This window comes from Astyanax mexicanus, chromosome 14, assembly GCF_023375975.1.
Source record: "Astyanax mexicanus isolate ESR-SI-001 chromosome 14, AstMex3_surface, whole genome shotgun sequence".
Lineage (NCBI taxonomy): Eukaryota > Metazoa > Chordata > Actinopteri > Characiformes > Acestrorhamphidae > Astyanax > Astyanax mexicanus.
Window position 1 is genome coordinate 44,279,986 of NC_064421.1, and position 16,950 is coordinate 44,296,935.

At 41.3% G+C, this 16,950-nt stretch overlaps 1 protein-coding gene across 6 annotated transcripts in view; it reads right to left on the reverse strand.

Annotated features, from left to right (window-relative positions):
* The window catches only part of ank3a (ankyrin 3a), a 123,131-nt gene that overhangs the window by 87,010 nt on the left and 19,171 nt on the right, over positions 1-16,950 (reverse strand). For all 6 annotated transcript variants that reach the window (XM_049463986.1, XM_049463985.1, XM_049463984.1 and 3 more), the window contains exons 2-7: positions 9,553-9,654; positions 7,026-7,124; positions 5,424-5,522; positions 4,003-4,101; positions 1,747-1,932; positions 1,535-1,558 (exon numbers count right to left, since the gene is read on the reverse strand). In XM_049463986.1, the coding sequence (XP_049319943.1) occupies positions 1,535-1,558; positions 1,747-1,932; positions 4,003-4,101; positions 5,424-5,522; positions 7,026-7,124; positions 9,553-9,654 (609 nt within the window). The remainder of the gene's footprint in view (positions 1-1,534; positions 1,559-1,746; positions 1,933-4,002; positions 4,102-5,423; positions 5,523-7,025; positions 7,125-9,552; positions 9,655-16,950) is intronic.

Consider the following 16,950-nt stretch of genomic DNA (forward strand, 5'->3'; position numbering starts at 1 on the left):
GACTCTTTGGCCCGTTTTTCTGCGCTAGAAATGCGCACTCTCTCCGCTTTTAGACTCTTTGGCCCGTTTCTGACACCTTGCGGGCCGCAGGCCGCTCCAAAAAAGGAAACAGGCCGCAAATGGCCCGTGGGCCGTAGTTTGGACACCCCTGGTTTATAGAGATGGCAGAAATAAGCGTTGACTAATCGACTAATCAAAAAAAAATAATCGCCAGATTAGTCGACTACCAAAATAATCATTAGTTGCAGCCCTAATAAAGACGAGGTCCCCAACCGAACACAACTCCTGTGATTGGTCTTAAACAAGAGGCATGGCTTCACAAAGCGTAGGCAACAGGCAAACTTGCATACTTCATTTTGCAGGACGTATGCGGAGGCCTTTACCATGTGGTGGTTTGGAGTGAGATCCAGTAGGTAGGCTTTTGGGATTTACAATACACTTCAGGTACCTACTACTTCAGGTTCCAATTAGCTTTTAGCCAATCAGATGGCTTGATACAGGGAGGTGGAATCCCAGGCCAGACTGCAGAGCCCAACTGTCTGAAACATGCATCAACCAACCAAAGCTAAAGCAGGCTTATCCATCCATTCACCCAACCACTCATCTATCCATCCATCCACTTTTATAAGCACTCATCCATCCATTCAATCATTAATCAGTCCATTTCTCCATTTATCTGCTCCATCCAATCCATTTATCCATCCCATTATCCATGTATTCATTCAGCCACTCATTCATTCACACATCTATCTATCTATCTATCTATCTATCTATCTATCTATCTATCTATCTATCTATCTATCTATCTATCTATCTATCTATCTATCTATCTATCTATCTATCTATCTATCTATCTACTTCTCCATGCATTCTTTCATCCATATATCCACCTTCACAGACATTCAATCATTCATCTACTCAATCATTCATCCATCCATTTCTCCATTTATCATCTCATCTATTTATCCATACCACTGTCAATCTACGAATCAGCCACTCATTTATCCATACATATCCACCTATCCATTTCTACATGCATTTTCTCATCCATCTATCCAACCATTTTGCATATCCTGTCATACATTTACTCATCAATCTTCTATTCATTCATTTATCTGTCTCACCGGGCACACATTTATATTCATTTATTCACTCATTCATCATCCATGCATCCATCCATTCATCTATTCATCTCTCCATTCACCCATTTGTCCAGTCCCCATAAATCCATCATTCCATCAATCTGTCCGTCCCAAATATGGGTGCACGATCCAGAGAGACAGAGGGCGAGAGACACAGTATAAGAGTGAGGGAGAGACAGAGAGAGAGAGAGAGAGAGAGAGAGAGAGAGAGAGACAGGTAAAGAGACAGAGAAGGAAAAATGGCAGAATATGAGCTAAATCGCTAAAGCTAACAGGCGGGGGTAGGGTTTGGAAGGCAGGGCAGCACTACAGGGTAAGGGGGTGGGAGGGGGGGTACTGTAAAAGCGAGGAGGGGGATCATCAGGTACTCTGTTGTGCATTATGGGTAATACCTCTGTTGTTCTATTCACCATCATCTACGATGAGATGTGAGAAGAGGAGAGAACGACCCGTTAGTACACAAACAAACTAACAAACAAACACAAACTAAAATAAACAGATAAATATGAGTGAGTTCATTAGAACAGTGATAAACACACAACTAAGAAGTCATCAAAAACACAAAACAATGTGTGCACGAATGTGTGTGTGTGTAGGTGTGTACCTTTGACTCCACGTCTGCGTTATGGTCGTTCTGCAGGAGCAGAGCTGCAGATTTGGTGTCGTCCTTGCGGGCGGCGATGTGGAGCGCAGGGAGCCGCACTTTACCCTTAGTGTCGTTCTCCAACAGCAGAGAGACCACCTGATCATGACCCTGCTGCAGCGCCACCGCCAGAGGGGTGAAACCATCCTGCACAATCACAAACACATGGTTTATTTTTGGTTTAGTGATGTATCTGAACAGACACAGGTACAGTCACCAGCAGGGGGTGCTTTAGTCACTGTTTTGCTCCATATCTCCAGGGTTTGATAGGTTGCTTTAACCTCCTTTCCAGATACAACATCCAGATCCACAGCAAACTCCACCCTATTGTCTACATCTGAATAGTATGAAGCCCCTTCCTCTCTTGAGCTGACTAGCTTATGGATCCACATCAGAAGTACCAGATTAGTAGAATTCCAGAAAGAACCTTTCAATAAAAATGTTGGATGCAGTTGGCCACCAGTGGTTCAATTCAGAAGCCTGACTTTAACACTGCAATAAACAATGAACCCCAGAAAAAAACATCTCCATACAAACTGACCCCAAAGAGCTTTAAATCCCATATTTACTGTTTGAGAGACCACTACAGTTCAAAACCTTACTTTTTAAACCGTACCACTGTCACCGCCCAAGAGAGACCACACCTACTTGTAGCCCATACAGACTACCACACCGACCTCAGAACCTTACTACATGTAGCATATACAGCCCTACACACTAGGCTTACATGTAGAGGGGGGGAAGTATCTGAGGTTATACAGACCACCACACTGACCTCAGAGATTTCCCCCTCTAAATGTAGCCTGTAGAGACCACCACACTGACCTCAGAGGTTTCTCCCTCTAAATGTAGCCCGTAGAGACCACCACACTGACCTCAGAGATTTCCCCCTCTAAATGTAGACCGTAGAGACCACCACACTGACCTCAAAGATTTCCCCCTCTACATGTAACTCATACAGCCACCACACTGACCTCAGAGACCCTCACTACATGTAGCATATACAGCCCTACAGACTGGGCTTACATGTAGGGGGGGGAAGTCTCTGAGGTTATACAGACCACCACACTGACCTCAGAGATTTCCCCCTCTATATGTAGCCCATACAGACCACCACACTGACCTCAGAGAATTCCCTGTCTAAATGTAGCCCATACAGACCACCACATTGACCTCAGAGATTTCTCCCTCTTAATGTAGCCTGTAGAGACCACCACACTGACCTCAGAGACTTTCCCCTCTAAATGTAGCCCATAGAGACCACCACACTGACCTCAGAGATTTCTCCATCTATATGTAACTCATACAGCCCACCACACTGACCTCAGAGACTTCCCCCTCTATATGTAACTCATACAGACCACCACACTGACCTCAGAAACCCTCACTACATGTAACATATACATCCCTACACACTGGGCTTACATCTAGAGGGGGAAGTCCCTGAGGTTATACAGACCACCACACTGACCTCAGAGACTTCCCCTTCTATATTTAACCCATACAGACCACCACACTGACCTCAGAGACTTCCCTTCTGGATGTAACTCATACAGCCCACCACACTGACCTCAGAGACTTCCCCTTCTATATTTAACCCATACAGACCACCACACTGACCTCAGAGACTTCCCCTTCTGGATGTAACTCATACAGCCCACCACACTGACCTCAGAGACTTCCCCTTCTGGATGTAACTCATACAGCCCACCACACTGACCTTAGAGACTTCCCCCTCTATATGTAACTCATACAGACTACCACACTGACCTCAGAGATTTCCCCCTCTAAATGTAGCCCATAGAGACCACCACACTGACCTCAGAGATATCCCCCTCTATATGTAACTCATACAGACCACCACACTGACCTTAGAGATTTCCCCCCCTACATTGTAGCCCATAAATTCCTTTTAGATATAAATGAAGCTGAATGTATAATATCTTCTGTGTTCCTAAATCAGACAGATGTAATTAAAAAATAATAATTTGCCTTTATGCGACACCCATTTCCAGTTCAAATCTGAGCACAGATACAAATCCTGACATTTTAGCTCTAAACAAATGCTGAAACACAAGACTAATGCCAAAATAATTCTTAATAAATGATTAATGCAATGAGAGAGAGAGAGAGAGAGAGAGAGAGAGAGAGTGAGAAGTATATAGGATTGCTCACGGTCACTCCATCACACCCCACTAATAATTAGCACACACATACCTCGGTGGCGATGCTCTGGCTGGCTCCATGCTCCAGCAGAAATCGAACCACCTCCAGATGGTTCTCCTGAGCAGCCATGTACAACGGTGTGAAGCCATTCTGAAGCACAACGACAACAACACAGCAATGTAACACAAACTTTTCACAAACTGTCATAAACCCTCACAAATTCTCGAAAACTCTCACAAACATTTAAGGTCTCACAAACACATGCACACACACATACCAAACTCTCACAAATCAGAAACTTGCAAATGATCATACAATAACCCACATTAAAATCATTTGTACATCCAGCGGTCTAATGCGTTGCCACTATGAATGGGAGGCCGCTGGTTCGAATCCCGTTTATGTAGCTCTGCCATTAGCTGCTGGTGCCCAGAGGAAGCAAAATTGGGCAGATGGCGCTCTGGCACAAGGCATCCTCTGAGCGCTTAGCCGCTAAGGCAATGATGCATCGGCAGCAGCTCGAAAAAAGGGGTGACTGACTTCCCATGTGTCATAAGAGTTTAGGGTCGAATGCGCCACTGGTGATGGGGATGCACAAAGGGGTGGGACAATTGGATAGCAAAATTGGGAGAAAATGTGAAAAAATCTGAAATAAAACTAAAAATTTTTTTTTTACACAATCACAAATACTCTCAATCACTTAAAAACACACATTCACAAAGATACACAATCTTTTTTTATAATCAATTATTCATATTAGTAAATTATAGTGTAACATCATACAGTACTGTTTGGTATAGAACCGAACACACATATCTCTGTCCTTCTGTAATATCAGACTTTTTAACAGTTCCACAGTGTTCTGCAGTAAGACACTCTGTCTCTCACCTGAGAGAGAAAGGGAGAAAGAGGGAGATATAGAAGGAGAGAAAGAGCTGCAGTGAATATAGAATCAAGTGCCTAGAACTTTAGTTCTATCTGTATTTCTGATCCAGTGGGTGGGGCTCTGAGATGCTGTTGTCACGGCAACAGGGCCAGAGGTTGCTATGGGAACTGTCATTCTTGATATTTTGGACACTGCAGCAACAGAGACGCGCACACACACACATGCACACACACACACACATATACCCCACTTATGCGTCCTTATTGACCCCACGTTACCACAGCAACAACCAGCTGCTGACGCAGGTACAGCGACAATGTGTTTGTGATGATTGAGCAGAACACACAGACACACACACCCAGACACACACACACACACACAATGAAGTGGCCAGTGAGATGCCTCACAAGGTGGTGGTAAGGTGTTTCCAATAAAGTGGCCTGTGAGTAGAAACACAATGTAAAGTGTTTTTTACAAAGTGGTCAGTGAGTGAAGTACGAGGTGGTAGGTGTTTCCAGTAATGTGACCAGTGAGCGGTAGCAGAAGGTTGGTGTTTCTAATAAAGTGGCCACTGATTGGTATTTACCTGGCTCTGTGCATTAACGTTAGCTCCATTGGTCACGAGTTCCCGCACCACATCCGTCTGTCCGGCCAGCGATGCAATGTGCAGGGCAGTGTTTCCCTTCTGCAACACACACACACACACAGATACACACCTGTTAACATCACTCTGCCCCCCTACAGGGGTACATGCATACCACACACACTGCTCATGAGCCGCAGTTTCCTCTGGCCTGCACTTCACCCCCTCCATACACACACACACACACACACACACACACACACTGTTTCAAAAAAGCAGCAGTCTTTTTATAACAGTGGCATGTGACCTGAGAGAGTATGAAGCATGATGTACCTCCGGTCTGTGTGAGTGTGTGTTTGTGTGTGTGTGTGTGTTTAATCAGTAGATCACACACCTTTTAAAATACATGAAAAAGGGACACATTAAAACCCCTGTAGATGTAAAAGGTGCAGATCAGGGGTATTTAATTAGGAATCAGTTCGGTCCAGTTGGAGAAAATTTGTCAGTCCAAGGTCCGGATTCAGTGATATATATATATATATATATATATATATATATATATATATATATATATATATATATTTATCATACTTCAAACAACCTCACAAATCAGATGTTTCATATATATGTATATATGTATATGAATATAATAAAATGCCTCTCTGGTCAGATTTTGTGTACATTCCTCCCCTTTTCTGTCTTTTGTTTCCGCCCGTTCTCTGTGTTTTTTCCTGGCCGCGTCCCAATTCACTAGCCAGGACAGTGGTCTGCACAGATCTGATTGGCAAAAGAGAGCGTGTGGTGATCTTACACCACACATGATTGGTCTGTGAGTTTACTGCCCCGCACTGCGCTTATACCGTAAAGACAAGAAAAGTTCCGCCGCATTAAATAAACACGGTCAGAATTAAATCCTTCTCAGTAGCTGATCGGTTTGGGTCCGGATTGGACAACGTCTGGGTCCGGATCCGGACCACGGTCCGCCTATTGGTGACCCCTGGTGTAGATGATACAGAACCCTTTTTCTCTGCAGTAAAATGATCATTATTTATTTACATTCTGCAAACTTTAACGGCTTTGAAATCTCCTACAGGACATCTGGAGAAGCTGCCTGTTTTCTCTCTCTACTTCATTTAATTCCAGATCAGTAACAGAAATCAAACCCAAAATCTGCATTTTTGAAAATAGACATAAAAACTAGACAACTGTAATAAAACTAAAGGTTTGGAGGACATGAAATGTTTGATTTGTATTCAGGAAAATACTTATTTTAAAATTAAGTGCCATTTTTTTGCTTGTAATTCATTATATTTTTAAGGTTGCAGATTTTCTTACATTTTTTAAAATGATTTCTATTACAATTATTAACATTTTGTAGAAATGTGTTATTATCTATTATCAAACATGAAACCTTTTAATGTAATGCTTGAATAGAAATCTTCAAGATTTAGGTGTGCAATATCAGGAAGAAAATTGACAAAAATGCTGGCCTGTTAAGGGGTTAATTCACTCTCCAACAAACACAATTTTTGCACAAACTGAACCTAATCTCATCAGCAGCATTTCTAGAATATGTGTGTGTGTGTGTGTGTGTGTGAGACTGACCTTGGTGGCTGCATCAACACTGGCCCCCAGCTTGAGCAGCTCTGCGACCACCTCCACATGACCCTCTTTAGAGGCCAAGTGCAAAGCATTTAGTCCATTCTGCAACAAAACACACACACACACACACACACACAGTTACACATCACACAGATATCAGGGAGATGGGACAGGGGTGTCCAAACAATAAGTTTAGTCATTCTCAGTATGACAGGACATATAACAATGGAGTAGCAGTACAGCAGTAGCAAATGCAGAATATGGAGCAGCTGTGGAAGCAGAAGCAGTATGAGTATCAGTATTAGCAGGGGTATGAATAGCAGTATGACTAGCAGTAAGAAGAAGAAGAAGAAGAAGAAGGAGAAGAAGAAGAAGAAGAAGAAGAAGAAGAAGAAGAAGAAGAAGGAGAAGAAGAAGAAGAAGAAGAAGAAGGAGAAGAAGAAGAAGAAGGAGAAGAAGGAGAAGAAGAAGAAGAAGAAGAAGAAGGAGAAGAAGAAGGAGAAGAAGAAGAAGAAGAAGAAGAAGAAGAAGAAGAAGGAGAAGAAGAAGAAGAAGAAGGAGAAGAAGAGAATGGAACAGATGAAATTAAGCCTTCACTTTTGTCACATTTTTTTCTATCTTTTAATGTTCCTACAGCCTGCTAGAGTAGTTTGAAAATCTGTCTAACTTTAGGTAAAATTTACATAATTTACAACATTTAGCAAACAAGTTAGCTTTAGCAACCTGAGTTTTCCCTTACCCATTAAATGTGGCGGCTCAACCATCAGTTCCACAACAAGCCGTAGTTTTAGTCAAGCTAACGTTTGTGATAAGTATTTTTTTCTCTCACTCAGTAGTTAAGCAAGATGTGTGTCTCATTTTTAGTAAATTTAGACAGTTTTCCATTTCACCTTAAATGCGGTGGCAGTTACATTACGATTAAAACAAAATCAATCATGAATTTATTTTAGCATCACTATTCTTGTCACAGGTTTAACTAACCCATTACCTCAGTAGTGCAATTTTAGCCATAATTTACCTCAGCAGTACTATTCTCACCATGAATTCATTTTTGCAGTATTATTCTAGTCACTGATTTAGCTAACCTGCTACCTCAGAAGCAATTTACTCCATGAATTTATTTTAGCAGGGATATTCTAATCCATGAATTTATTTAAGCAAAGCTATTCAGTCGTTTATTTAGCTCACCTGTTAACCTTAGCAGTGCAATTTACGTATAATTTACTAGTCTATATGTTTAGCTAACCTGCTACCTCAGCAGTACAATTTGCTCATAATTTACCTCAGCAGTGATATTCTAATCCATGAATTTATTTAAGCAAAGCTATTCTCTCATTTATTTAGCTCACCTGTTAACCTTAGCAGTGCAATTTACGTATAATTTACCTCATCAATGCTATTCTAACAATTAATTTATTTTAGCAGTGCTATTCTAATCACATGTTTAGCTAACCTGGTACCTCAGAGGTGAAATTTACTCATAATTTACCTCAGCAATGCTAATCTAACAATGAATTTATTTTAGCAGTGCTAAAATTTTACTCACAGATTTAGCTAACCTGGTACCTCAGCAATGCAATTTTTAAGATGCTTTAAGAACACTTCAACTTCTACTCAAGTCACTTTTCTGACAGAGTACTTGTACTTTTACTCAAGTCTGGGTCTCTAGTACTTTATGCATGTCCATAGTAGTGTATTGTAATCATACATTTACCACAGCAGTACTTCTCAAGTCACATGTAAGTAGCTAAGCTAGATAGCTAACCAGCTAACTTAAAATTCAGAAAGAGAGGCATACTCTGTCCTTTGGTAGACAAACCAATGCTAAATTTAGAATAGCTCAGCTGATCTTACCAGCTAACTAGCTAGCTTAGCTACCTACATACAGCTTGAATCCAGTTTGTGAAGCAGTAGGAGACTGATACCAAGTGTGATAAGCAATAATGAAAGGTCTAAACTTGCTATATGACAAAAAATATTCAATCTTTTAACTTGCCATTTTCAGACCATTTTTTGTCTGATATTTGGTGCTTCGCTAAGCAGCAAAATGGTCACCAGATGTAGCATGAGTAGCAGTGTCAGCAGTGTCATGATTAGCAGAATTACTAGCTGCAGTAACAGCAGTATGACAAAAGAATCAGATTTAGTAGCAGTATGATTAGCAGTAGTAATGACAGTAGCAGGATTATTAGCAGTATGATTAGCAGTAGTAATGACAGTAGCAGTATGATTAGCAGTATGATTAGCAGTAGTAATGCCAGTAGCAGTATGATTATCAGTAGTAATGACAGTAGCAGTATGATTATCAGTAGTAATGACTGTAGCAGTATGATTATCAGTAGTAATGACTGTAGCAGTATGATTATCAGTAGTAATGACAGTAGCAGTATGATTAGCAGTAGTAATGACAGTAGCAGTATGATTAGCAGTAGTAATGACAGTAGCAGTATGATTAGCAGTAGTAATGACAGTAGCAGTATGATTAGCAGTAATAATGACAGTAGCAGTATGATTAGTATTTGTTTCTCACCTGGTTGCAGATGTTTATGTCCACACCAGTCTTCAGGTAGTCCAGAGCTTTCTCCAGATTACCTGCCCTCGCCGCCCGCAGGTAACTGGCATTACTGTCCGACTGGAGGAGAGAAAGAGAAAGAGAAAGAGAAAGAGAGGAGGTTGGTTTGTTGCTTAGTGGGGAGAGGTGGTTGAGCAGTTGTAGCTGTAGATTAGTTTAGGTTGATGTTAATCCTCGTACCAGTTCCATCCCTGAGCAAATCAGCAGCAGCTCACACTGTGCACAGCAGAATCACATCCAGATCCATCCCACCTCAAACTAGTCCCAACACTCCAAAGAATTCCCAACAATCCCAAAATTCCCAATAATCCAAAGAATTCCCAACAATCCAAAAATTCCCAATAATCCCAACAATTCCTAACAATTCAACAATTCCCAACAATTCCCAAAAATCTGAACAAATCTTAACAATATAAACACATTTATATTTTCACAAAAAATCAAATGCTAAAAAGAATATTATAACAAATTACAAGCAATCAGAAATTCTGAAAGAAGGACGATGAATTGTACAGATACAGAGTTAACAAGAATTCCCGACTAAATTAATCCTGAAACAACCGAACGATAAAACAAAACAGATTTCTCTCTCTCTCTCTCTCTGTTATCTTTCTGAGGCTTGATCAATCTTCTCCGTTCCGCTTGTCGTTTAGGAAAAGGATGGAATGTCTCAGCAAAGGACAAAACCAGTTCTTCAACCCGTGCGTGTGTGTGTGTGTGTGCGTGTGTGTGTGTGTGTCTAGTCTTGTCAGCTTCATTTGGTTTTGGGTACATTCTATTTGACACAAATGATCACACAGCAACCTTCACAAACACATACACAAACACACACACACACACACACACACACACAAGCACACCCACACACACACACACAGTGGAAGTGCATGGGTGGTAAGGGGTCTTCTCAGTGTGGGGAATCACTTTAAGGGACTTCTCACTGATTGTGTAAAATTATAGCCACAATAAACACTCACTACACCCAATAATAATAATGTGTGTGTGTGTGGTTGTGTGTGTGTGTGTGTGTGTGTGTGTGTGTGTGTGTGTGTGAGAGAGAGTGAGAGTGTGTGTTGGGGTGGGAAGTACATCTGTGACATCTACCTGTCTGTCTCAGTTACCATGAGCTAGCTGGGTTAGGTCTGTCAATCATTTTCAGACTACACCCACTAATGTGTTCTTCTTACTGTAGTCTATCTATCTCTCTCTCTCTCTCTCTCTCTCTCTCTCTCTTTCTCTCTCTGTCTCATCATTCTCTCTCTCTCCTTCTGTCTCTCCCTCTGTCTTTATCTCTCTCTCTCTGTCTCATCATTCTCTCTCCTTCTGTCTCTCCCTCTCTCTTTATCTCTCTCTCTCTGTCTCATCATTCTCTCTCTCTCCTTCTGTCTCTCCCTCTCTCTTTATCTCTCTCTCTCTCTCCTTCTGTCTCTCCCTCTCTCTTTATCTCTCTCTCTCTCTGTCTCATCATTCCCTCTCTCTCCTTCTGTCTCTCCCTCTTTCTTTATCTCTATCTCTCTCTCTATCTGTCTCATCATTCTCTCTCCTTCTGTATCTCCCTCTTTCTTTATCTCTCTCTGTCTCATCATTCTCTCTCTCTCCTTCTGTCTCTTCCTCTCTTTCTCCCTCTCTCTCTCTCCCTCTATCTTTCCCCCTCTCTGTCTCTCTAAGCTGTGAGCTCAAATACTGCCAACATGGCACAAATGCTCAAAAACAAAGCCTCCAGCCAAGATAGCAGCAGACAGCCTGACTAGCCCAACACACACACACACACACACACACACAAAGACACTCTTTTATATATACAGTATATATTGTTTCTTCTAACATCAAGGCTTTTGCTGGAGTAACTATCTATGCTCAAGATAATTTTGTAGCATCACTGTAAGGATTTGATTGCATACAGTGGCAACAGTGTTAGTCAAGGGTCAGGATGTTGGATGATCACCATCCAATCTTATATTGGTGGGTTTTCTCCCATAAGCTGCTCGCTTTAGCTTTTTTCACTACATTTGTAACGGATTAAAGAGTAAAGAGCTTTTGGTCATTCCAAAACATTTACTTTATTCATGTTTAAACATTCTTCAGTAAAACAACTTAGGGTGCTGCATGGCCCATGTTGTCTTGAGATTCAGCACAAAGACATATGTTCTCACAACATATTGCTAGTATAATTCACAATTCATTGTTTCATGAATAACAGCAAACGGTTCTAGCTCAGGTGCAAAAAAAAAAGAGAACCATATTTCACAGATGTTTTTTTTTTTTTGGGTGCTGGCTGCTCGTTTTACTTTTTCTAAATATAATGCTTTATATTTATCCCAGAAATCTCTGTGTTGGTCTCATTAACATTAAGATGTTTTGTCGCAAATATAAGATGGGCTGTTGTGTTCTTTTTGGACTTTTTGTGTTCTTTCTTATTATTGAATCATTAACACTGACCTTAACTGAGGCAAGTGATACCTGCAGTTCTTTAAATGTTGTTCTGGGTTCTTTTGTGACCTCCTGGATGAGTTGCCCATGCCCTTTTGGAATAATTTCAATCAGCAGGCCACTTCTGGGAAGGTTAACCAGTGTTCAATGTTTTCTCTATTTGTGAACAATAGCTCTTACTGGTGATTCACTGTATCATCATTTAAAAAGTGCCTTTTATATTTACTCAGGTTATATTTGTCTGTAATTAAAGTTTGTTTGGTGATCTGAAAAATGTTAGTATGACAAAAATGCAAACACTAAAGAAATCTTTTACGGAGCAAATATTTTTCACACAGCTGTATATTTGCCAATCATAGATATGTAATTTTGCATCATGTTTTTAATATTTTTGTCTCATTTGTTTTTATTGGTTCTCCATATATACTTTTAGGACTTTTGATGAAATTTGATGTACATTTAGGTCAAAGTTATGCAGAAATTACATCCAAAAGAGTTCACAAACATTTGAGTATCACTGTGTGTAATACATATTTAACATTCTACATCTCCATCTCTATCCACCCATTACAAAAACATGGCACACCCGCAAAAACAAACTCTTTCTCTCACACACACACACAAAGATTTTATCTTTGACCCCCTACTGCACTTGCCAAAACACGCACACACACACAAACACACACTACATGGTGTTAGAGGTGGTCCTATCCTTCAGTGGGTTGAAGGTCTTGAAGCTGCAGAGATACTCTCTCTCTCTCTTTCTCTCTCTCTCTTTCTCTCTCTCTCTCTCTCTCTCCCTCTCTCGCACACACTGCTAATATTACAGAGCTCAAGGTCAGAAGAGTAGCACAGAGTCAGATAACACACACACACACACAATACAGATAACTAACAATGTATTTCTGCACCAGTTTAATACAGTAAAGTGCAGGAAACAATTTATTATTATTGTAATATAAACAACTGTATTAAATATACATATTTTCTATTTATTCATCCCTTTGTCAATCAATTATTCCTTCATCCATTCACACATCAGACCCTCCATCCCTCAATCTATCCCTCCATCCATCCTTCTGTTAATCCATCCATCCCTCCATCTACCTATCAATCAATTTACTTACTCCACCAGCATTCATCCATTAAACAGTCTACCCCTCATACCTTTGCATCCAACCATCCCTCCATCTATCTATCTATTATCCGTTTACTCCATCAAACCATCCACCCCTTTATCTGTCTCTCCATTCCCTTCAACTTCCCATCCATCCATATACTTATTCACTTCATCATGCATTCATCCATCAAACCATCCATCCCTTAAACTACTTATCCATCCATCTATTCAACCTTTCATCTATCCACTATACTTTCCATCAGTCCATCCATCCCTCCATCTATCTATCTATCATCCGTTTACTCCACCATGCATTCATCTATCAAACAATCCAACCCTTTATCTGACTCTTCATCCCTTCAACTACAATCCATCCATCTATTCAACCTTCCATCTATTCATCATACTTGCCATCAGTCCATCCATCCCTCATCTATCTATCTATCATCCGTTTACTCCACCATGCATTCATCCATCAAACCATCCATCCCTTAAACTACTTATCCATCCATCTATTCAACCTTTCATCTATCCACTATACTTTCCATCAGTCCATCCATCCCTCCATCTATCTATCTATCATCCGTTTACTCCACCATGCATTCATCTATCAAACAATCCAACCCTTTATCTGACTCTTCATCCCTTCAACTACAATCCATCCATCTATTCAACCTTCCATCTATTCATCATACTTGCCATCAGTCCATCCATCCCTCCATCTATCTATCTATCATCCGTTTACTCCACCATGCATTCATTCATCAAACCATCCACCCCTTTATCTGTCTCTCCATCCCTTCAACTACCCATCCATCCATATATTTATTCACTTTACCATGCATTCATCCATCAAACCTCCATCCCTTCAACTACCTATCCATCCATCTATTCAACCTTTTATCTATCCACCATTCTTGCCATCAGTCCATCCATCCCTCCAACTATTTATCCATACATCCATCGTTTCACCTTTCCAGCCATCTCTCCAACTACCAATAACTATCCATATATCCAGTCAAATATCTCATCCCTCCAACTAACCCTCCAGCCATCCCTTCATTAATCCATCCCTCTATACATTATTCTACCTATCCACCTATTCCTCCATGTAATTCTTCAGCCATCCCTCCAAATATCTATCCTCCATCCATTTACCATATCTCTCACTTTATCTATAATGTTTATTACACACACTTTACTTACAGGAGAAAGGAATTCCGCTTCTTCCACAGCCATGATCCTGCAGCTCTCTCTCTATCTCTTTCTATCCCCCTCTCTCTTTTTTTCTATCCCTTTCTATCTCTCTCTCTATCTCTCTCTCTCTCTCTCTCTCACACACACACTCTCTCACACAAACACACTGTCCTGACAGTGTTGCAGGGTCACGTGAGTATCAGAAACTCTCCACCAGGATGTCCTCACACACGCGCAGCACACACACACACACGTCTCAGCAGATGAGCATAAGTGTCTCTCTCTCTTCTTCCTTTTTTCTCTCTTTTTCTCTCTCTCCCTCGTCTACTCCTCTCTCTCTTCAGCTGTAATCACTCTTTACCCTTCTTTATCACTCTCTCTTTCTCTTCTTGTCCTTTTTTTCAGTCTAGGTCACTTTCTCTCTCTCTCTCTCTCTCTCTCTCTCTCTCTCGCTCTCTCTGTGGAAGTTCCCTCTGCTCCAGTTGAACACGCGCGCACACACACACACACACACACACACACACACACAGAGGCACATACACTGAGGGTCACTTGCTCTCACTTTCCATTTCAGCATACCTCTCTCTCTCTCTCTCTCTCTTTCTTACTCTACCACACACATGCACATACGTGCATACAAACACACACACACACACACACACTGCTGAATCAAATGCTTCCACTAAAAGGTTTTGGATCGGTCTCAACCCCACCTACTGCTGTGTGTGTGTGTGTGTGTGTGTGTGTGTGTGTGTGTGTGTGTGTGTGTGTGTGTGTGTGTGAGAGAGAGAGAGTGAGAGAGAGAGAGAGAGAGAGAGAGAGAGAGATTAGAGAGGGAGATTATACACTCTTTTCTTTCACAAAAGAAGCGACGTGCAGCCGGAGTGTGTGTTTTGTTATTATTTAAGAGGGTGCTTGTGTGTGTGTGTGTGTGCGTGTGTGTGTGTGGAGAGAATGCGGGACAGCTTAAAAAAGGGATTAGGGGCATTTCCCCTAGCATTAGGGGTCCCTCACACACACACACACACACACACACACCCTAAACAAAGACAGACACTGTTGGGTTTGTGTTCTAAAATCCTATAAAGTGACGCTGCTCTAATTTCACCCCATTACAGACATAAACACCCTGCCCTTGTCTGGCCACGCCCCTCCACTCTGACTGACAGTGCCCAGTCTCCAGCCCATCTGATCACAATCACAACAATACCATCAGAACCGCTCAGTCCCATTGCTTTCATACACACTGACCTGCACACTGACTAGCATGAACTTATCACGTGAATAAAGTGAGGCATTTACCTTATCAGTGCATTTACCTTACCTAATCATGCATTTATATCAGCAGTGCTATTTTAGTCAAACATCTTGCTGGCTGGCTACCACAGCAGTATCATTCTAATCATAAATGTACTTAAGCAGTGCCATTCTAATTATAAATGTATCTCAGCCGTGCTATTCTAGTCAAACGTTTAGCTATCTAGCTACCTCAGCAGTGCTATTTTCAACATTCATTTCTCTCAGCTGTGCCACTCTAAACATTCTCATCATTCACTTAACCAGTGCAATTTTAATCATAAATGTATCTCAGCATTGTTACTCAATTCAAATGTAGCTAGCTAACCTGGAACATATAAAGAGAAACACAGTCATACTTTTTGGTAAACAAACATATGCTAGGCTAATTTAACATTACTATCGAAGCCCTGTATAGCTGGAAGAGAGGCAATTTCAGAAGAGATACTACACAGATATCATGTATTATGCTGAACACTATATTTCCTTTAATTTATGCATGCATAGAGTGTAAAAATGAACTTAAACCTGCCGTTTGCAGCACTGCCGAGTATTACAGCACTTGGATGGTGATTGGTTAATACTCATATCAGACCAACATAAGCTAATACTTAGCAGATCAGAGCAGATCAGTATTGACCGAAACTCAATTAAAATAAATCAGATAAGATAGATGCAAAAGACTTGTATCGGGACATCCCTGTCTGAAAGTAGGTAAAAATAATTCCTCACAGCTCTCTCTCTCTTTCTCTCGTTTACAGCACTATTATGGGATAGCTGCAGAAGGTCCACGTGGTGCACACAGCAGAACGGGATCCCACCATGCACCAGGAGGATGGTGTTGCCATGGTAACCCCGGAGGAGGAGAGAGAACGGGAGAGTGAGCGAGCGAGAGACATCGACTCTGTGAAGGAGCTGCTCGGTAACCATGCAGATGATTTCTCAACCACCTTGGCCTCATTAGCCAATCAGAGACAGTGTGCCTTGCGCTCGCCAACACACACACACACACACTCACACCCACACACACACACACAGCTGAGAACTGCTGACACGGTTGGTGGATACAAACTGAAATGGAGGACAGACTGCAGTAGACATCAAACGGAACAGCAGAAACACACAGACACACACACTTACACACACACACACACACACACACACTATGGTTTCTCGGTAGCTCTAGTTTTGGGACAAGGATCAATCTGGTTTTAATTCCACCTTAAAGGAGCAGTTCAGTTAACTGAGGACTCATTCTCTATCTGACAATCCTCTTTACATCACATTACGTCAGGAGATGCTAAGCTAATGTT